Source organism: Dermochelys coriacea, chromosome 20 (genome assembly GCF_009764565.3).
Source record: "Dermochelys coriacea isolate rDerCor1 chromosome 20, rDerCor1.pri.v4, whole genome shotgun sequence".
Taxonomy (NCBI): domain Eukaryota; kingdom Metazoa; phylum Chordata; order Testudines; family Dermochelyidae; genus Dermochelys; species Dermochelys coriacea.
In genome coordinates, this window is record NC_050087.2 from 11027804 (window position 1) to 11050167 (window position 22364).

At 57.4% G+C, this 22364-nt stretch overlaps 1 protein-coding gene across 2 annotated transcripts; it reads right to left on the reverse strand.

Moving 5' to 3' along the window:
- On the reverse strand, positions 1-20322 carry SYDE1 (synapse defective Rho GTPase homolog 1). 2 transcript variants are annotated; one of them, XM_038379408.2, is made up of 8 exons: positions 19976-20322; positions 8715-9647; positions 7499-8272; positions 6931-7154; positions 6536-6662; positions 4739-4905; positions 3451-3682; positions 1-2740 (listed from the first exon to the last, which is right to left on the reverse strand). In XM_038379408.2, the coding sequence occupies exons 1-8, from the start codon at positions 20142-20144 to the stop codon at positions 2301-2303; spliced, it is 3066 nt and encodes a 1021-aa protein (XP_038235336.1). In that variant the 5' UTR covers positions 20145-20322; the 3' UTR covers positions 1-2300. The 2 variants fall into 2 exon arrangements, with proteins under 2 accessions (XP_038235336.1, XP_038235337.1); XM_038379409.2 differs by lacking the exon at positions 19976-20322 and adding an exon at positions 19136-19367 and having other exon boundaries at positions 7-2740.
- Between the last annotated feature and the right edge of the window lie 2042 nt (positions 20323-22364).

Below are 22364 nucleotides of genomic sequence, written 5' to 3' on the forward strand. Positions count from 1 at the left end.
CACATACCCAAACATGTATACACACCCCCTACACCATACATACACAAGCAAGAAATATAAATAAAGCTGGCCTCTCCTGGAGGGAAGTTGTGCAGGGGGATTAGGTGCATTTCCATGATGCCCTGCAGTGAGCACCCTCAGGCAGCTGTGCCTGGGCACCTGGCACACTGAAATCAGTGCTGCAGGTGCAGGCTCTGTAAGGCACAGCAGCATCAGGTATCCCAGCAATACCCAGGGAAATGCCAGAGCTGGCCTGGGTACGAGAGGGCAAATGATGCTTTGAGCTTAGCTTGGGGCCAGTCTGTCCATGTGTTGCACTTTCATGGGATCCATATGGGGAAAGGCACATCCAGGGAATCACCTACCAGCCCTGAGCACCCACCCAGCAGGGCCCCAGCTTGGAGCTCTGTCTGCTAGTTTCCAAGGAGGCTGCACTGCATGGAAGCCAGTGGCCTTGGTGCACCCTCTGCACTAGCCTCCCCATCTCTGTAATGGAGAAGCAGCCGCAAAGAACTCCAGGCCCCAATCTCTTGCCTCATGCTGGTCTGTCCACGTGCCATGGGATCCCAGGGCTGCAGCCCAGTCTCCCCTCACTGTTCCACCAAGAGCTGCAGCCGAGCAGGATTGGGGGCAGCATCCAGGCTGAGGGAGCCTGGAGTAAAGAGCCTGGAGTATTGTCAGGTTGGGGGAGGATGTAAATGTGGCACCAAGATACTAACTAATGCCATGGCAAGCTGAGAGTGAGGTGCCATGACTGGCACAGCCCCTCCTACTCCCTGGCAGGGTGCAGTGGATTGTGGCTTCTGTGTAAAGCAGCCCCGGAGCAGAGCACACATGATGGAGGTCAGGGACCCTTGTCAATACTCTAACCCTATGCAGGGGGACGCCTTGCCTGGGATGGTGGGAGGCCAGGAACAGGCCTTAGGCCTAGTTCTCTCCTGGCCCAAGGCTGCCCCCACCCAAGTGGCACACAGGGTGGCACTGTGTATCAAAACACAGACAGCAAGACCAGTCCCACAGCAGACCAGACTGAGCCCACTGCAGCCAGAGCCCTGGGGCAGCTCTGACACCCATCTTCCTGAGAACCAAGTCAAACTCCCACCTGCAAGGAAGGCTCCACCTGGGATGCTAGAAGGGGCATCAAAACTCATCACCCTTGGGGGCTGGGAGGGCTGTTGCCCCCTAGAGAGGCTGGAAGGCTCCCTGCTGACCAGAAATACATGCCACGGGAGGGATAGGTACATAGTGCTCCTGACCCACCCCTGTGCCCCGCCCAGGGCCTGGAGCTGCCTTCCTGACTAGCCTGAAAGAAGCTGCTATTGGCACACCTCCTATGGCCTGGGAAGCCCACTTCCAGGGTCACACAAGCAGTACCCACAAACTTCTGCTCCAGCCCAGCCAGGGGACAGGCTCAGGCTCAGAGGCTGATTCTTTGGCTTCTGAAATGCAGAGGAAAGGAGGGCACTGCTCCCCCTGCTCTGTGCACTCCCTGCACATGGTATTGCCCCAGGGCAGAGAGCCAGGCCAAGGGAATGCCAGGATCCAGGCTCCTCCCAGCCTGTCACACAGGGCTGTGAAGCTGCCCGGTAGCCAGACAGAGCTACTATGTCATCCACAGAGGGCTGACAGTGACAAACACTGCAGCAGTGAGTGACCCTGAGTGCAGCCCCTGGCTGGCTCAGCCCCTCATCCATTCTCCAGCCCCAGAACCCCAACCTCAGTGGGCTGCCACACACTGCCCTGGTGTCTCCACGCCTCCATCCATGCTGTGCAAATCAAAAGGCTGCAAGAGCCAAGTGCTACGCAAATTTGGTCACACTCCAAATGGCTTTGGCTTAATCTCTGGGTTCGTATTAATACTGGGAGCCTGGGCGCATGCTCCTGGGAGCTCGGTGGCCACGCCCAGGCGTGCACTGTGTTGGTCTCTCCAGAGCTCCAAGCCCAGAGGGCAGAGTGTGCTGGAGCCCATGAGAGAGCATGAGAACACCTCCTGTACGCTGTACCTGTTGCTCAGGGCCCCTGCTCCTGGGCAGGTTGCTGGATTAAGGCTGACGGCATGAGTCATTGCCTGCTACAGGGCTGGGCCAGGCTCCTGAGTGTGGAGCCTAAAATTCTTTAGCTGAAGCCCCACCATCTGGTGCCTGGCACCTCCCCTGCTGGTGTCAAGGCCCCAGGCTGTGCCCAGCTCCCACCATCTGACTCGTGTTTTGGTGACACTGGAGCCCGGCAGGGGATGTGGACGGTCCCAGGGAGCGTAGGGGCAGGGGGAGCCAGGCACTGTGGTGGAGCAGCCAGGCCATTCACAGGCACACGTTGATCTGCTTGGAGAGCTCTCGCTCTAGGTCCAAGATGAGGGCATCGAAGTCCTTCAGGTTCAGGCGAGGGCTGAAGGGCGCCTCAGGGTCGTCGACTAGGGCAAAGTCCCCCACGAAGACTGTCTGGCTGGGGCCACCCAGCCCCTCCCGCAAGTCCAGCACCTCATTCTCACTGTCGCTGCCAGCCACCTCGGTGTAGCTGACCTCGTGCCCCAGCCCGGCCACCAGCCCGTACTCCTGGCTGCACACGCTCCACTCCCCAGCGTAGCGGTTGGTGGGGGGGCTCTCCAGGCCCCGGGGCCGGTGACGAGCCACCACCTCACTCTCCATCAGATCCAGCCGCAGTGCAGGATGGCGTCTCTGCCGCAGGCAGGTGGGCTGGGCTCTTTCCCGGCCCTCCACACCGCGCCCTTTCCTGTAGGGGACTGGGAGACAGATCCCAATTACCACAGTGCTCTGCTCCCGCAGCCAGAGTGGCCAATCGGAGGCTGCAATCCCAAGGGGAGGAGCCCCTGCGGAGCACACTCCCCCCACCCCGCAGCAGGCCCCCGGCGGCGCATTGTCCCCCACAACCCCACAGCAGGCCCCCGGCGGCACGCTCTCCCCACCCCCACCCCGCAGCAGGCCCCCGGTCGCATGCTCTCCCCTCATCCCCACCATCACCCTGCAGCAGGCCCCTGGCAGCACGCTCTCCCCACCCCCACCCCGCAGCAGGCCCCTGCCGGTGCGATCCCCACACCCCCACCCCGCAGCAGGTGTTCTCTCCCCACACCCTGCAGCAGGGCCCGGGCAGCACGCTCTCCCCACCCCCACCCCCACCCCGCAGCAGGCTCCCGGCGGCACGCTCTCCCCACCCCCACCCCGCAGCAGGCCCCCAGAGGCGCATTGTCCCCCCCCGCCCATCCCCACCCTGCAGCTGGCATCCGGCGACGCTCTCCCCACACCCTGCAAGAGGCCCCCCCGGTGGCGCTCTCCCCCACCCCGCAGCAGGACCCCCGCAGCACGCTCTCCCCACACCCTGCAGCAGGCCCCGGCGGCGCTCTCCCCCACCCTGCAGGAGGCCCCCCCGATGGCACTGTCCCCCACCCCGCAGCAGTCCTGCGGCCACACAGCCCCTCCTCTCAACTGCACTTACCAGGCCAGGCCTGCAGCAGGTAGTGCAGCACCTCAATGTGCCTCTTGAAGTCTACAGCACTGGCAATCTCCTCGCAGTGGGCGTAGCTGCGGGCCCTCTGGCGCCATGGCTCCTGATTCTGGTTGAGCAGCACTGGCCCGAAGCACACGGCAATGTTCTGGGAGTTCATGCGGTTAAAGTCGTGGAAGGAGGCCACCAAGCTGAGATGGTCCAGCAGCACGGTCAGCGTAGCCTGGAGAGAGGGGAGCGTCAGTCCAGGGCCTGGCCCTGCCCCACCCACCCAGTTCCGTGGGCTCAGGATCATCCCAGAAATCCCAGGTTTTTGTACCTCAGAGGTCACAGCCTTAGTCTGTGCCCAGCTGCCAGGCTCCTTGGAGGGAAAGCACCTGACTCGGAGAAGCTGGGGGAAGGAGGGACGGCCCGACACTGAAGCCTAGGTGGCTGGAAGCTAAAGCCAGACAAATTCAAACTAGAAATCAGGGCACAAGTATTTACCATGGATGGGGATGAACCACTGGAACAAACTCCAGGGAAAGTGGTGGATTCTCTATCTCTTGATGGCTCCAAAGCCAGGTTGGGGCCAGGCTGGGAAATGCTTTAAACATAAGTTACTGGGCTCAATACACAACATGGGGGTAACTGGGTGACATGTAAGGGCCAGTGCTGCCCAGGATGTCAGACTGGATGATCTAATGGTCCTTCCTGGCTGTAAAATCTGCAAATCTTGCTATTTTCTCTGATCTCACTGTGGTGAAATCCCTTGATCCCAAGGGGCAGCCAACCTGGAAAGCTGCCCAGGATCTTAGGTCCCTGCAGTGAGCAGCACTGGCTACATGCCTGGGGCTGTGCCAGGGGAGTACCCAGCCCCCATGTATCCAGCGCTGTCACAGATATGTGCAGCCCACGTGCGCAGCAGGGGCAGCACTGGCTCCATGCCAGTGGCAGCGCCAGATGTGCCCAGCCCCCATGTGTGTGGCAGGGGCAGCGCTGGCTCCGTGCCGGTGACAGTGCCAAGTGTGCCCAGCCCGTATGTGCACAGCAGGGGCAGCGCTGGCTCCATGCTGGTGGCAGTGCCAGGTGTGCCCAGCCCCCATGTGTGTGGCAGGGACACAGCTGACCACAGCCTCCCACCTAGGAGATGGGGATGTGCCAGTCTATGGTGACATTGTTGCAGCAGCACCAACCAGCCCCTGGGACAGCTCCAAGGGCACTGTGGCTTGGCTCCACAGCCAGGTCTCCTTTCCTACCTGCCCACACTCCCCTGCTCCGCCCACAGGCAAGCACTCACCTTCTCAATCTCTGGCAGGCAGTCCAGCAGAGCGACCGTCTCCTCCGCATTCTGCCTGGTGAGCATGTCTTGGGGCGGGCGCTGGGCCATGGCCTCCAACACCACCTCGTAAAGGGTCTTGGTGATGAGGGGTGTGGGCAGCTCCCGCAAATAGTCCTTCAGGATCCCTGCAGGAAAAGGCCAAATTCCTGTCAGCTCCTTGGCAGGCTCCTCTCCCAAACTGGTCTCTGCTGGGTCCTATGGCAGGGAGGGCACAGGACTCATGGCACTGAGCAGCCTATAGAAACTACAGGGAGGGCACAGAGATCCCCGACTTCTGGGTTCTATCTCTGGGAGGCGAGTGGGGTCTAGTGGCTAGAGCAGAGGGACTAGGAGTCAGGACTTCTGGTTCTACCCCTAGCTCTAGAAGGGGAGTGGGGTCTAGTGGGTTCAGAGATCCTAAGACCCGAAGGGACCATTATGATCATTTAGTCGGACCTCCTGTATAACAGGCCAGAGAACGTCCCAAAATAATTCTAAGAGCAGAGTTTTTAGAAAACCATCCAATCTGATTTAAAAAATCAGTGATGGAGAATCCACCACGACCCTTTTTCAAATGGTTAATTACTCTCACCATTAAAATATATGCCTTATTTCCAGTCTGAATTAGTCTGCTTCAACTCCCAGCCATTGGATGGGTGTTACAGTTTTCTCTGCTAGATTGAAGATCCCCTTATTAAATATTTCTTTCAAATGTAGGTATTTATAGACTGTGTAAGTCACCCATTAACCTTCTCTTTGTTAAGCTAAATAAACTGAGCTCCTAAAGTCTAGCTCTGTAAGGCATATTTTCTAATCCTTCAGTCATTCTCATGGCTCTTCTCTGACCCCTCTCCAATTAATCAACATCCTTCTTGAATTGTGGGCCCCAGAACTGGACACAAGATTCCAGCAGGGTCGCACCAGTGCCGAATACGGAGGTAAAATAACCTCTCTACTCCTGCTCAAGATTCCCCTCTTTATGCATCCAAGGACTCTTTTGGCCACTGTTCAGCTGATTATCCACCAAGACAACTACCAGATCTTTTTTCAGAGTCCCTGCTTCCCAGGATAGCATCCCCCCATCCTGTGAGTGTGGCCTACCGTCCTTGTTCCTGATGTATACATTTACATTTAGCTGAATTAATACATACATTGTTTGCTTGTGCTGTTTACCAAGTGATCCAGATCACTCTGTATCAGTGACCTGCCTTCTTCAGTATTTGCCACTCCCCCAACTTTTGTGTCATCTGCAAACTTTATTAGTGATGATTTTATGTTTTCTTTCACCAGGCCATTAATAAAAGCATTAAATATCATAGAGCCAAGAACAAGTCCCTGTGGGACACCACTGGAACCACACCTGCTCGATGACAATTCCCCCTTTACAATTACATTTTGAAACTTATCTATCAGTGAGCCACTTTTTAATCCATTTAATGTGTGCTGTTATATTGATATTATTCTAGTTTTTTAACCAAAATGTCAGGGGGTACCAAGTCAGATGCCTTGCAGAACTCTAAGTATATGACATGTACACTATTACCTTTATCAGCCAACTTGTATCCTAATCACAAAAAGGTATCAAGTTAGTTGGACCAGATTAGAGTGGGGGGTCAGGAGACAGGACTCCTGGGTGCTTTACCTTGCTCTGGGAGAAGAATGGGATCTAGTGGGTTGCAGTGAGCCTCCTACTGACTTGCCAGAGTATGTGTGTCGGGGGGCAATCCAGGAGCTGTGCTGTTGCTGCATGGGGATGAGGAGTGGCTGGGCACTGACCTGTGATGACGTTGATGTCTGGGTAAAGCTGTTCAGAGAGCGTCACGGCTGCACTGTCCCTCTCGAAGGCATCACGCAGCTCCTTCTTCACAGCCGCCGAGCCACACAGCCGGTAAAGCCCTACAATCTGGGCACAGGAGGTGCTGTCAGTGGGAGAGCCCAGCCCACCCCACTTGTCCCAGGACCCAAGGGGCAGCATGGGGAAGGGGCAGGGCTACAAAGAGGGAAGACAGCGCGGAACCCATGGCCTGCTGGGACCCTGCCTGCTCAGGAGCCGCGCTCACTGACTCCTCGCCATGTACCTGCTGTGCTTATGTTAGCTGCGTGGCATGGGGCTGGAGCGCCAGGTGTCCTGCTGCGCCCGCTCCCTCAGTGTCGCCTCCCCCACCACTCACCTTCAGTCCCCGCTTCTCTATCTGGGAGACACATTTCTGGATCAGCAGCGGCACCTTGGTGGCAGTGTTCTCCCTTTCCACCAAGTGACGCAGCTCCACACCAAAGACCCGTGGCTCCCGGTCACTGGGGCTGCTGGGCATGTCCCACTGCTCCACCAATGTCAGCTTGCAGTAGAGCAGCCCACGTGGCTCCAGCCGCACTGCCAACTGCTGGGCCCTGCACCCTGAAGAGCAGAGGGCACCGGCATGTGTCAGACTGGAGCAAGATGTGGACGGTCAGCAAGGGCCAGCTGGGAAACCACAGCATCTGACCCCCCTTAGTTCTGCCCTATGCCCCCCCCCACAGCTCTGTCCATCTGAGCACCATTGGACCCTGCCTTCTGCCCATTTGTATGTGCCCCCCAGAGTCCTGCCCAGCTGAACCCCATGGGGCACTGATCCCTGCCCATCTGTATGTGCCCCCGAGAGCCCTGTACATCTGAGCCCCATTGGGCACTGCCCCCTGCCTGCCCCCTCTCAGGCCCTCTCCCCATCACCAGGCCCCCATCTCACTGGCTGCTCCCGTTACCTCTGAAGACGTGGGGCAAGACAATGGTGCCATGGCAGCACACACGGTTCCGGCAGGTAGCCAGGTCCCAGGAGAAGACAATGACCTTGAGGTGTCGGGTGCCCTCCAGTTCCAAGTTGAAGGTGTGGTTGAGGCTGAGGAAGGCGGCTGTCCAGGGCAGCAGGGCCGTGCGCGCCTTGGGGGCTGTGTCCACCTGCAGGACGCAGAACACCTCCCTGGACTCAGCCTTTGGGGGCTTAAGGTCCCCTACACCGTACAGGTGAACACTGACTAGGCCCGAGATGGGCTGCACACAGCGCGGCTGTTCCAAGGAGCTGTAGGGCTGGAAGGCATCCACGTCCAGCCTGGCCTCAGGCTCATGCCCCTCTGGCCCGGGACAGGCACGCTTGTCCGCCTTGGCCAGCAGCTCAGGGGAGTCACCATCACTCAGGTAGCCGCCCTTGCTGGCTGCCTTGGCACGGTGTGGGCCCTGCTGGGATGCCACACTGCTGTCCAGGTGGTAGCGGCTGATTACATTCCCCGGCTCCTTGCGGGCATCCGTGGGTGAGGTGCTAGCACTGCCCTCAGGCTCCTGCCCCCGGGGTTGGGCACTACGCAGGCTCAGCTTCCTCCTCAGCTCAGGCAGCTTCTTCATCTTCAGGGACAGGCGGCGCACGGTGCCCGGGGACTTCACCCTGCCCAGGGAGCGCCCCTTCTTGGAGATGCTGGGGCTCAGCGGGGGGGATGGACCAGCCAACCCCACAGCCGCGCTCAAACATGAAATCGGCAACTTCCCTGGGGGGAGAGACCTGATGAGACGGGCACCTCAGCCACAGTGGACACTGGCATGCATGGGAAAAGGGAGCCCCTTAATCTGGGGCATGGAAGGGAAGGGCCATTACAGGAAGGAGGGCCTGTGGGACCCAGAGCAGCCAAGACTGATTTGCTGTGGATGGAGAGAGTGGCTGATCCCACACAGGGAACCAGGCTGCAGTGGGGATGCGGATGCAGAGACAGGGACCTGGGGAGGGGCTCTGTGGAAAGAGGGGGACCCCACGGGATCAGGTGCCCCATGGGATTAGGGAACCAGCCGGGGGGGCATGGGAGGGGAGGGGATCATGAGATCAGGGTGAGGCTGCCACCAGAAGATGGTGGGGCCACGTGGAAGCAGCTCTGTCTCATGTTTCTGCCATGCTGTTCAACCCAGAACACACCCTGTTAGCACCACACCCCTCACCATAGGCCAGTGTCCTGCCGGCACCCATCTCCTCGCCTCGGCCCACTGGCCCAGCTGGGGTAGGTGCATTCTGTGAGCTGGGGCTCTCCACTTGCCTGGCGATGCTCCTGGGGGGCCCTTCATCACTTGGCTCTGCCCTGCTGGGCCTGCCCTTGTCCCTGTCAGATTCCCGGCTCTCTGTACCACTGCCCCACTTCCTCCAGGAGCTGCCAGGCTCGGTGCCTTGCCTGACACCCACAACGTCCTCATCTTCAGGGATGGGGTTGTACCAGATCTCCCCTTCGCTGCTCGCGGCGCCCACTTCCTTCAACTCTGTGCTGGTGCTGGGGGCCAACTCCTCTGGGCCCTGGGCCTTGCCAGAGGAGAGGATCCAGTGGCGGCTGCTCCTCTCCAGGTTCTGCAAGTAGGCGCCGTGACTGGCACACCTCACAGCACTGCCAGAGGCGCAGAGCTCCACATAACTGCACATCGACTCAGCCTCCTCATCACCAGGGGCCAGGCTGGGCTGAGGGGCTGGGGTCACCAGGGCCAGGCTGGGCTGAGGGGTGGGGGGCACTGGGGCTGGGGGGCTCTCCACAAGCCATGCCTCATCCTCAGTGGCTGGCCCCCCTGTGTGGGTGGGTGAGAACAGCTCCTGGGGCCGCAGAGGGCACTGGGGGTCCCCGTCAGTCTCTCGCCCACAGGCAACTGGCCCTACCCCTTCACCCTCATCCTGCAGCTCTGCGGAGGCCGTGGGGCTGGCAGGCACCTTCCTGCTGTAAGAGCTACATGGCACATCCCGGATGCCACACGAGAACCTGGCCCAGCTTTGCTTCCTGGACACGGTGATGGCTGCCCCTCTCCGACAGCTCCCATCGTGGTCATGAGACGCTGGCTCTGGCCCAGGGACTGGCTCCAACTCCATGGGAGAGTCCAGCATCCTTGAGGGACGCTCTGTGGGGAACAGGAAATGTGAGCTGAGGGTTAATATCAGAACATACCCAGTGCACACACACACCATACCTAGTGCATACCTAGTGCATACATCAAGTGCCCACCCAGCATATACATACACACACCATAGTCAGTGCACACACAGCCAGTATGTACCCAACATATACATGCACCACAGCCAGCACACACCCAGTGGTGCACACCTAGTACACCACACCACAAACCTCTTAATGCCAACTGACAAAGGAGTGCAGATGGGTCACTGGACTCTCCTGATTCTGGTGTATACATTCTGGTTCACCAAAGAATATTGTGGGAGATCTCAAATAAAAGCTGGTGTCACACTGGTCAATAATATCGTTGTGAAATATACCTACAGATACTATGTAAAGAGTTATGTAGATATACTGAAAATATACTCAAGACTGTGTCTAGAGATTTGGCACCAGCAAAGGAGAAGAATAGGTTTCTCTCCAACAAGAAATGTTTCTCCATCTGGAAGTTTGCACATAAATTAAGTATTGTATGCTTCACAGTGGGTGCCTTATCACCAGTCTGGACTGAATGCAAATGAAGGATTGTAAGAATTTCAAAAGAAACTAAATAGGAAGAACAAAGCAGCTGGGGGGGCGGGGGGGAAGACACCTTATCTGCAGGTAGACGTCAAAGGGCTGAGCCACTGTGTTTTGGAGGCAAAGATACCCAGGCACCCTTAACTGAGGAAGAAAAAGGGCAACACTTTTGTTTCATGGAAAAGGGACAGGAGTATGGTTGAGGCTGGTATGGGTTGGTGAGGGGGTATGGCTATGCAGGCTGATGCTTGTGTGGGTTGTGTGGGATGGGAACATGGCAATGTGCTGTTGTGACTGGTGTGGGTTGTATAGGAACAAGCATGGGGCATGGCCTATGGGACTGGAGTGTGGTCATGTGGACTGAGGCTGCTATGGGCTGTAGGGGAGGAGGTGTGGCCTGTGGGATAGGGGCTGAGGCTGGCACAGGTGGTATGAGAGAGGGCATGACCCATGGGATAGGGATGTGGCCATGCACTGCTGCGGGAGACAGTGTCTAAATTAGCTGTTACCACTTAAGAAAGAAATCTTGGAGTCATCATGGATAGTCCTCTGAAAACATCTGCCCAAAGTGCAGCAGCAGTCAAAAAAGCGAACAGAGTATTTTGAACCATTAGGAAAGGGATAGATAATAAGACAGTAAATATCATAATGCCATTGGATAAATCCATTGTACGCCCACACCTTGTCACCACATCTCAAAAACATACATTAGAATTGGAAAAGGTACAGAGAAGGACAACAGATGACACAAATTTGGGGGAGTGGTAAGTAATGAAAAGGTCACTGATTCAGATCACTTGGTAAACTGGGCACGAGAAAACAATATGTGTTTTAATACAGCTAAGTATAAATGTGTACATCTGGGAGCAAATATTGTAAAACTCACAAGACGGGGGGCTCTAGCCTGGGAAGCAGCGACTCTGAAAAAGATTTGGGAGTCAGGGTGGATAATCAGCAGAACATGCGCTCCCATTGTGATACTGTGGTCAAAAGAGCTAATGTGATCCTGGGCTGCATAAACTGAGGAATCTAACGTGGGAGCAGAGAGGTTATTTTACCTCTGTATTTGGCACTGGTGCAACCACTGCTGGAATCCTGTGTCCAGTTCTGGCGCCCACAATTCATGAAAGATGTTTATAAACTGGAGAGGGTTCAGAGAAGATCCATGAGCATGATTAAAGAATTAGAAATATGCCTAATACTGATAGACTCAAGGAGCTTATTTATCTTAACAAAGAGAAGATTAAGGGGTGACTTGATCACAGTCTATGAGCACTTACATGGGAAAGAAATATTTAATAATGGGATCTTCAATGTAGCAGAGAAATGTCTAACATGATCCAATGGCTGGAGGTTGAAGCGAGACAAATTCAGACTGGAAAATAAGGTGTAGATTTTTAACAGTGAGAGTTATTAACCATCAGAACAATTTTACCAAGGGTGGTGGATTATCCATCACTGACAATTTTTAAATCAGACTGGGTGTTTTTCTAAAAGATCTGCTTTGGAAATTGTTTTGGGGAAGTCCTCTGGCCTGTGTCATACAGGAGGTGAGGCTAGATGATCACACTGGTCCCTTCTAGTCTTAGAATCTATGAAAAAACAAAATGATTAAGGGGATCAAACAGCTTCCAGACAAGAAGAGATTAAAAAGACTTGGACTGTTCACCTTAGAAAAGAGACAACTAAGGGGGGATGGGATAGAGGTCTATAAAATCATGAATGGTGAGGAGAAAGTGAGTAAAGAACTATTATTGACCCCTTCACATAAGAGAAGAACCAGGGGTCATCCAACGAAATTAATAGGCAGCAGGATTAAAACTAACATAAGGCAGTACTTCACACCATGCACAGTCAACGTGTGGAACTCATTGCTATGGGTGTTGTGAAGGCCAAAAGTATAACTGGGTTCAAAAAAGAATGAGATAAATTCATGGAGGATACGTCTATCAATGGCTATTAGCCAAGATGGGCAGGGATGCAACCCCTTGTCCTGTGTCTCTAACCTTCTGTTTGCCAGAAGCTAGGACTGGATGACAGGAATGGATCATTCGATAGTTGCCCTGTTCTGTTCATTTTCCTCTGAAGCATCTGGCACCAACCGCTCAGACCGGACACTGGGCTGGATGGACCATTGGTCCGACCCAACATGGACGTTTTTATGTTATGGGGGAGGCAGCTCTGGACACTCCCTGCTCAGGGTGTGCATTGCTGAGGGGAGGGATGGGCTGTCTGCGACCTCTGCTCGAGGGGGGCTATTTCCTGCAGGGGCCTGAGCCCAACCCTTGCACAGTGGAGTCCTCCCCCAAGCCCTTCGCCACAGCCTCAGCACTGGCCCTCAGCCTCCTGGGCCTGGCTGCCTCAGTCCGTGCAGCAGGGCTGACAGAGGCGTCACTGTGGGAGCGCTGGCAAGGCAGGCGGGGAGCTCCCAGCACACACAGCTGCTCACAGCCCCTGCCAAGTTGGATTTCCTGTTGTTTACCGCCTGGCTGTCAGAGCAGCACTCCCTCCTCCCAGCCTGGCCTAGCCTGGCCTGCAGCGTGGGGACACAGGGCCCTTTGCAGAACGGGGCCCACCCGCCATGTACAGCCCCTGCCTCCCACAGCCTCCTCCTGGGAACGAGCCCATAGACCAGCATCACATGGGCACACCAAACGTGGGACTTCAGAGAAGTGGAGACCTCCACTCGTTTCCCTCCCTACAAACGCACATACCCTGCTCCTCTTCCCTGCACACTCCATTGCCCCATACCTCCTTCCCACTCCTCCCTCCCTGCCTCCCACACACATTGCCCCGCCAACCCCTTGCTCCCCACACACACACCCTGCTCCCTCCACATGCACCCCACTCCCCCTCACATGTACCCCGCTCCCGCCTCACACGCACATCCTCCCCACTCCCCTCCACACGCACCCTGCTCCCTACTCACATCCTCCCCGCTTCCCCCACACATGCACTCTACTCCCCATCTACATGCCACCCTGCTCCTCCCACACATGCACCCCTCTCTCCACTCACAGACACCCTGCTCCCCACTCACATACACCATGCTCCTCATTTCCCCCCACACATCCCCTACTCTACCCCACACTCCCTACTCCCCGTTTCCAACACATACACACACCCTGTTGCTTGCTGGCCTCACATTGTGGCTCCTCCACACACCCCCACACTGATCCCGTTCCTCTACACACACACACCCAGCTCCTTGCTCCCCATCCACACCCTGCTCCCCCTACACATGCCAACACTCCCCACTCCCCTGACACACAGACCCCACTGCCCCCTCACATCTTCCCCACTCCTCACTCCCCCACGCAGACACCCTTATCATAGAATATCAGGATTGGAAGGGACCTCAGGAGATCATCTAGTCCAACCCCCTGCTTAAAGCAGGACCAATACCCAATTTTTTCCCCAGATCCCTAAATGGCCCCCTCAAGGATTGAGCTCACAACCCTAGGTTTAGCAGGCCAATGCTCAAACCACTGAGCTATCCCTTCCCCCTTTGTCACCCTCCCCAACACACCCTCACACCGTGCCTGCTCCTCGCTCACTACCACACCCCACTCCTCACTCCCCCCACAGACCACTGCCTCTCACATCTTCTCCGCTCCTTGCTCCCCCGACCCACTCCTTGCTACCCTCCCCTCCCACACACATGTGCACCACATTACTGTCCCCCCACACACCCTGCTGCCCCCCACATCCTCCCTGCTCCTCACACACATGCACACCTGTCTCCCCCTCCCACACACATGTGCACCCCACTCCCAACACCCACACACCCCCATTTCTTGGCACACCTGCTGGAGCTGGGCGAGATCTCTACCCACAGATGCTGGGGAGCTGAGAGGCAGGATGAAGCCGGTTGAATCACAAGGGACCAGAGTGGGGGGAGTGGAGAACAAGAAGGAGCCAAGGGTGGGTTTACAGGGGGGCAGTGGTGGCTGGCCAATTGCTGTGGCAGGAGGATGGCTTAACGGCCATTGGCTGGAGGGGTTGATGAGGGTGTCAAAATCGGACCCAGAATCCCCACATTTGAGAGGCCCAGACTCCTAGAGCCCAGGACCCTACAAAAAGGACAGTATGTGGGCCACACCCAGCATGGATCCCGCAGAAGGGCGGACCCATGCCAGCCAGGGTTCAATCCCCCAGAGCTCCTGGGCAATGGGGCTGCTGGATCTGAGCGGGGGGGCAGCTGGGGTGGGGGAGATGGGTTCTGGGGCTGCATGGGGGGAAGGGAGACCAGAGCTGGTCTGCATAGAGGGGACAGGCGGGCCTGGAGCCACTGCATCTGTATGGGGAGATGGGAGGAGCTGGGGCCACTGGGGTGGGGGGAGGCATGGGGTGATGGGTGAGGATGGAGCCATTGGGACCACACAGGGGACGGGTGAGGGCGGGGGCAGCTGGGTCTGCACGGGGGGATAGGCGGGACTGTGGCCGTTGGATCTGAATGGGTGGGGAACAGGTAGGACTGGGACGATGGGGTTGACGCCTCTGGAAGGTATTGTGTAGGGTCAGGGGGATCGGAGCTGGGGCCTCTCATGGGAATGGGAGGGGCTCGGGAGCGGGGCTGGGCCACTCAGTGGGGTAGGCAAGGCTGGGACCATTGGGTCAGTGTGGAGTGGGGGGTGGACCTGGAGCAGGGCTACAGTCACTGGAGTGGGGGAAGTGGGTCTGGGACCATGGGGGATGAGTGGGGCGTCTTTGCGGGGGGATGGGAAAGGCGGGGGGAGTGGGGCCGGGGCTGCTGCGTCTGCTGAGAGGCCGGGGGGAGCAGGGCTGGGTCCACTGGGTGGCACCCCTGTGAGTTGACTCCACTAGCCCTGCAGAGGCACAAGGACCAACAGTCAATCAGGGAAAAGAATCATCACCATGTGACTGGGGTGACAGCACAGGAAATAATGCCCCGAATTTTCTGCTCACAGGGTTGATCCAGAGACTTGCTCCTGAGAACGGCAGGGCCCCAGGTTCAGGTTGGGCCAGGGGGCGCTGGCTAAGGGACACTCCCCAGTGGCAGGGAGAGTTACCTGCCTTGAGGCAGCTCCTTGCCTCCTGACCCCACTGCGCCAATGCCCCAAACCAGCCAACAGCAGGACACCCCCAGATCTCCAGAGTCCCAGCCCAGCACCTCATCCCCAAGGCCAGCCAGCCTCTCACAGCAGCGCTTCTGAGCAGCCACCCCCCACTACTAACCCAATTCCATCCTTCCAGGTGCTAGAGCCACCTCCTCTGCAGCATTGTACCCTTGCCTACCAGGGCCCAGTCTGACCTTCCCTCCCTGGCCCACGGCCCTTCGTCCGTTCCCTTTGTGGCTGGACAAGTGATTCACCCCAGTGGCCTCTCGTGAGAGCTAATCTGTAGGGAAACACTTGGAACACAGATTGGAGTCTGGAGGAGGGGGCGTGCAGTCACTGGTGAGTGCCCCCTCACCTGTGCTGAGAGTGCAGGGACACAGGGATAGGCAAAAGACTGGCCCTTTGCCCCGGCCACTGTTGCCTCACATGGGCCAGGATCACTGGAGGTGATACCCCGATGCACAACTGCAGGGCTGCCTGTGCACCAGGATGGCATCCAAGGGTACTTGTGGCCAAGCACCAGCAGCAAGGACATGACACAGCCTCAGCCCATGGGAGGCGGCAGGAGGCCTGGCTTGTGGATGCTGCTAGGTCAGAGGTGAGTGCCAGCGTGGAGCCCTGAAGGCCTAGACCGTGGCTGTTCTGTGCCTCAGAGGTGCTCGTCCTCAGGCCAGGCAAACCATGCCATGGCCACAAGCTCTCCTCCAGGTGAGGGAACCCCACATTCCGCTTTGCAACCCCTCCTCACCCATGCACTGCTCATGGCCACACAGGGCCTGGTGGGGACTGTACTGCTCCTGTGAGCTGTGATGGGTGGAAAGAGCTGAGGACTCCCTGCATCATGCAGGACAGGCAGTCCAGGGAGCATCTTCCTTCTCCCAGTGGCTGCATGCAGAGAGTGAATGGGACCAGTGGACAACTGGACCTGGGTGGACTCTGCAGGAGATTTGCAATTTCCCATCACCACCCACAGAAGGCAGCCTGTTAAGGACAAATCAGCCCACCTGGATGCATTTCCTTGGCCCCTGGCTGTCAGCATGGCCTTTTCTGCTGAACCACAAGGCTGCATAGCAAGGGCAGGACAATTCTGGGAGCTGACCTAGCAAAGGGAATTGCCAAAACATGGATTGCAGGCTGTTCTCCACCACAAACTCACCAGGAACCTACACCTGCTCTGACTGCAGGAAGCCACTCGTCCTGGACTCCTGTCAGAGGCTTCTTGCTGGGTCACTCTCTCACCCCCTTGCCATGTCCTCACAGTCTCGGTGGGAGCTGGCTCTGGCATGAACAATTCCTGCCTCTGAATATTAAAGAAACTGGATCCTTGTGGGTGGAGGGGAAGAATTCTTGCAAGCATCTCCAGCCTCCTTGGTCACTAAGAATACGTCACACTGGCTCTGTGCACACTATGGGCTTTCCCTCTGGAACATCCTGCAGGTATTCCCGGTAACACCAACAGCTCGTCATGCAGCATGCACTCTGTCCCACCCAGATCGAGGATGCAAAGTTTCAGTCCATCTGTCAGGTGCCGGGGCAATCCCCTGGGGCAGCCTCAGCCACAGAGCTACCAAATGGGGAGTGGAGGGGATGGAGTTTTGCCTTTTCCCTACTGAGCCCAAACTCACAGGGGGTTGGTTTTGTTGCAGTGACCCAACTGCATGCCCAGGTGTCTGGGGTCAGAACTGGCTCCAGCCGAGCTCGGCTCTTGCTATGGCCCTTGGGGGCCTCAGGTGCTGCCTGTGCTCTGGCAGCACTGGGCCCCATTGCCATGTGACATATCCTGGTCCAGCACAACCCCGTCAGCTACAGCTGCTAGGACTACGGCCCTATCAAATTCACGGCCGTGAAAAACACATCACAAACTGTGAAATTTGGTCTCCCCCATGAAATCTGGCCTTTTGTGCACTTTCACCCTACACTATATAGATTTCACAGGGGGAGACCAGCGTTTCTCAAAATGGGGGTCCTGACTCAAAAGAGGGTTGTGGGGGGGGGGTCGCATGGTTATTGTAGGGGGGTCACGGTATTGCCACCCTTACTTCTATGCTGTCCTCAGAGCGGGGTGGCCAGAGAGCAGCAGCTCCTGCCAGCAGCAGCTCAGAAGTAAGAGTGGCAATACCATATCACGCCACCCTCACTTCTGTGCTGCTGCCTTCAGAATTGGGTCAGGACTCCTACTGATACGACACTGTTAAATTTCAGATTTAAATATCTGAAATCATATTTATGATTTTTAAAATCCTATGACTGTGAAATTGACCAAAATGGACCGTGAATTTGGTAGGGCCCTAGCTATGACTATTTTCAGAGTAGCAGCCATGTTAGTCTGTATTCGCAAAAAGAAAAGGAGTACTTGTGGCACCTTAGAGACTAACAAATTTATTTGAGCATAAGCTTTCGTGAGCTACATACATCGGTAAGCATCCAATGAAGTGAGCTGTAGCTCACAAAAGCTTATGCTCAAATAAATTTGTTAGTCTCTAAGGTGCCACAAGTACTCCTTTTCTTTTTTAGCTATGACTATCTGATTCCTGTCTGTCAGGCTGGTGTCGCTCTCTTGTCTCCTGGCTCCCCCTTCCTCTCCGATATATCCTCAGGGAACTCTCCTCCTCCCCTTGTGGTGGGGGTGCCTCCCAGCTCCATTCTTAGCCCCATCTCTCAGGGGCCTCAGCTGCTTTGACTTTCTTCTCTGCTGGTGACACACAGATTTGCCTCCCACCAACTGCACTCCCCTCCCAGCCCTCTTGGATCCCTTTGACAGGGTGCTGCCACCAGCTGAGACTCATTGTGGCCCAAACCCACCTCCTAAACCACCCCCACCCTTTCCTCTGTCTTGGGGGTGTCGCTCAAGCCCATCATCTAGTCCCTGTCTCTGAGCCAGCCACTCCCCTGACCCATCCATCCGGCCACTGCTTCTTCCTTCGCAGCCTCTCCCAGCCCCGGTCTGTGCTTCCTGCCTGCATGGCCAGTGCTCCCATCCAGCCCCAATTATCACAACTCTGGCCACAAGGCTGGCACCCCAACCCCACCCCATTCAGAGAGTCCATGACCAGAAGGGACCAGTATGATCACCTAGTCTGACTTCCTGTAGAACACAGGCCGGAGACTCACAATAATTCCTAGAGCAGATCTATTACAAAAACATTCAATCTGGATTCACAACAAGCTCATCGCCCCACAGCATCACCAACCCCAGGGCTCAAAGCTTAGTGAGTCTGGCCCCAAAACTACGAGATCGGCTCCAAACTGATGGCAGCATCTCAGCCAGACAATGCAGGGGTGAAACAATTGCCTCCTGGAGTTGGGTCCATTTGGGGTCATGGTTCCAGCCTTTCTTCCCCATCACCAGGGCCAGAAACTCCCTGTTTTTTTTAATGAAAGCTGCCAATTTTCCCAAATCCCAGGACTCCAGGAGCTGAGGCTTTGGGACACTCAGCATAGGGCAAATGTAACCCACACAGCTTCTGGGTGTGGTGTTCTGTCCCATCCAGTGGCACTGAGACTACTTAGCGAGAGAGATTAATGAGTCTGCTCTACAGCCTTAGCTAACTTCCAGCTGGCTTTTAGCTCACGCAGTAGAGGTTCATGCACTAAGCTCCAGAGGTCCTGGGTTACACAAGACTTCTGTCACACTGGGAGATTTGGCCTGGCTATTTGCCTCCCCATCCCTCCGCTATGTCCCCTCCTCCACTCATCCGCTCAGCCCCCACCACCCAACCTTTGCTCAGTGCCTCCAGCACTGCTGGGCCATGTCCCCCAGAACCCCCTTGGCACTCACACCCAGACCCCCCCCCCCAACAGCTCCCAGACAAAACCCACTCATCCCCCTCCTTACCCACTCACTCCCCAGGCCACAGCGCACAGAGACCTGCCAACCCATAGCAGCCCAGACACACGAACTGGGATCCTGACTCCTGATGGGCCAAGTTTGGTGCTGGAGTCTGTGCTAAAACAAACAGTATTGCGGGCACCACAAGCAAAGCCCAGCGCCGTGGGGAGGAGGCAGCTCGGACTGCCCCGTGCCGGGGACTGCAGGGGACTGAGCCCTCCCCGCGGGGGTGGAAGGGTCTGGCTTTGCCCAGGGAAGCAGGAGGCCCGGGGCTTCTTGCTCCCGCTGGCGGCTGTGGGGGCGCTGGCTGGCTCCTGCCCTTTCCCCTCCCAGCCCTCCCCCCGCATTCCCTCCCTCCCTCCCTCCTTCTGCCTTTTTAGGAGCGAGGCAACTGTGGGGGCTCGGGCGCCGCCCCCGGCCCCTCCGATCCCAGCTCCTCCGGCGCCCCCAGTGGCGAGGGGCCCTGCAGCCCCAGCGCCGGGCGGGCCGACGGGGACCGGCTGGGACGGGGCGCGCTAGGCGCCCTCGGAGCCCCGCTGGCTCAGCCCCTGCTCGGCTCCCCCGAGCATCCTCGGGCCGGGCCCGTCTCCGCGGAGAGCCAAGTCCCGGGCTGCAGCGGCGCCCCGACAGCCAGCGCCTTCCCTCGGCTGGCGCCGCCCTGCCCGGGAGCCCCCCCTGGCCCCGGGGCGCCCGCAGCCCGGCTCCGCGGGGGGCAGCGACGCCGGAGCAGCCGCCCCGCGCTCCTCCAGGTCAGGAAAGCCGAACGCGGGCGCCTCCCCGGGGCTCTCCGCCGCGCAGCCCTGCCCCGCCAGCGCCCCGAGCGCCGCCCGCCGAGCCCGGCGGTACCTCGCGGCTTCGCATCCGACTTCGGCCCGGGAAGCTTCTCTTTGCTCCTCAGCCTGGAGAACGTTCTCCGAAGCAGGAGCTCGGCCATGGCCCGGCCGGCGCGCCCGAGACTGGGGGGCTGCTCAGGCTGCCCGGCTGCCCCCGCTGCCCAGGGGTCGCTCGCCGCCATCCGCCCGCGGCTGCCCCGCCATCCCGCGGCTCGGCCTCGGCCAGGAAGCCGCAGGAAACGAATTCCACGAATGCTTTCCCCAAACTCGGCCCGAGCCGGAGCCGGAGCAGGAGCTGCTGGGAGCTGTAGTTTCCCGGCTCCCGAGCTCGCGCGGGCTCGCCGCTTGGCTTCCTTCCCCGGGCTCCGAGCTGAGACGAGCCCGCAGGCGTGAGGCGCCCGCCCCCGGCCGAGCAACGAGTCGCTCCCGAGGCAAAACGCCACCCGAGGGTGGGGAGGGGGGCAGTGAGCGCCGGGCTCCTGCTCTTCCATGGCACTGGGGGCTCTGGAGGGTGCGGGCTTTGGGGAGCGCTCTAGGGAGCGCATGAGGGGCTCGGGAATATGGGTGGGGCTGTGGGGAGCATAGGCGGGATGGGGGCTCTGGAATAGGAGGCGATACCTGGAGCACAGAGAGGGTGGGGTCTGTGGAATACAGAGCTGGAGGCTCTGGGCAGCACTGAAGGGGATGGGGGCTCTGGACTGCAGGGGTGGGCACTGGAGCACAGAGGGAGTGGGGGCTCTCGAATATAGAGGTGGGGGCTCTGGGGATCTCTGCCACATAGGGGGCTGCTTTGGGTTGTTGTTTGGGGTTATTTTTTTACTCTTTTCTGCTAGTTTTAACTCAGCCATACCCAGGACACCCAGCCCTCTGGGCACGAGAGAGCTCCTTGGAGGGCTCCAAGCTGCAGGCTCCCTCAGCCGGCCGTTGCAGGGGGAAGGGGGATCTTTCCCAAGGAGAGTTCTGCTCCCAAGCGCAGAATTTACTTTGAAGTAAATAGAAGTTGGCAAAAACAAACCCACACCAAAGTGTTTTAAACTGTAAGGAAAGAAATCTTTCCCCCGCCACCCCAGGTCACCAACTCTCCCCTCCAATGCAGTCTGCCCACAGAGCCCCATTCCTGCAGAGCATCCATCCCCCAGACAGGCCCCAGTGCCCAAAGGAGCCCTGTTCCTACAGAGCATCCCCCAGTCAGGCCCAAGTACCCCACGGAGCCTCATAGGGGCCTTTCAGGTTATTTTTTTAAGGAGAATTGAAATTCATGGATGTCAAGGCCAAGGGACCTGCTGCAGCCTGATCTCCTGCAGCACCAAGTGGGAGAACTGCATCCAGAGCCCCTGCCACAGGGGCATTATTCCTCCGCTCCGCATGAGTCCCACTATCCCAGAGGGCCAGGTTGAGCTGGTGCAGAGCTGTCGGAGAGATACCTCACCACACAGCAGAGGCTCCAAGAGATGGAGAATCTGCCCCATCCCTGGGTGAGTCATTCCGATAGTTAATTCTCTCCCCGTTAAAAAGTTGCACTTTATTGCCAATTTGAATGTGACTCATTTCAGCTTCCAGCCATTGGATCTCATTATGCCTGATTAAAGACCCTCTAAAATCAGAAACTTTTTCCTTACATAGGTACTTCTAGATCTTGATTCAGTCATCCTTAACGTTCTCTTTGAGAAACTAAACAGACTGAGCTCCATTAATCTCACTATACAGGCTGTTTTCCTGACCTCAGATTTTTCTGGTGCATTTTCCTAGAGCCCTTTCCCCCATTTCAAATCCCATGTTGCGATGGGGACTCCAGAGCTGGGTGCGGTATTCAGTAACAGCCTCTCTAGTGTTGTATACATCTAATGTTCCCAACTCCATTAGTGTGTGAGCCACTAGCGGGCACTAGTCCTACCATATTTCACCTGTTCACCCTGCTGACCTGATGCCAGATCTTTTCAAAAATCCCACTAATTTTGGAATTTCAGGATCCAGACCCCTGCCTGTTTTCGATAGGGAGGGATTGACCCAGATCCTGTCTGACTTGCTCCAGTGAGATCAGGACAGCAAACCCTACTGCTGCCTCAAGGGCCATCACTCTAAAGAGCAGAAATAACTGTCCATGCAGAGAAGGAGGTATTCTCTGTAGCTGAAGGGCGCCTGGACCTGGTGAGCTTCCTGACATAGGATGAGCCCTCCCCACAGTCCCTCTGACCAGCGTCCAGAACCACTGGCCAGCATGGGGGTTCATCACCTATTGATGCCCCAGCTGCCACCACTGCTCAAGCTCTGTATGCAGTGAGTGCACTCTCCTTAGCAAAGCATGTACGGCTTTCTCACAGCAACAGGCTGCTGCCAACATGTGCCCCACCACCTCCTGTGCCCTGCACCAGCCTCTTCTAGCCAAAATGAGAGTTACCTGA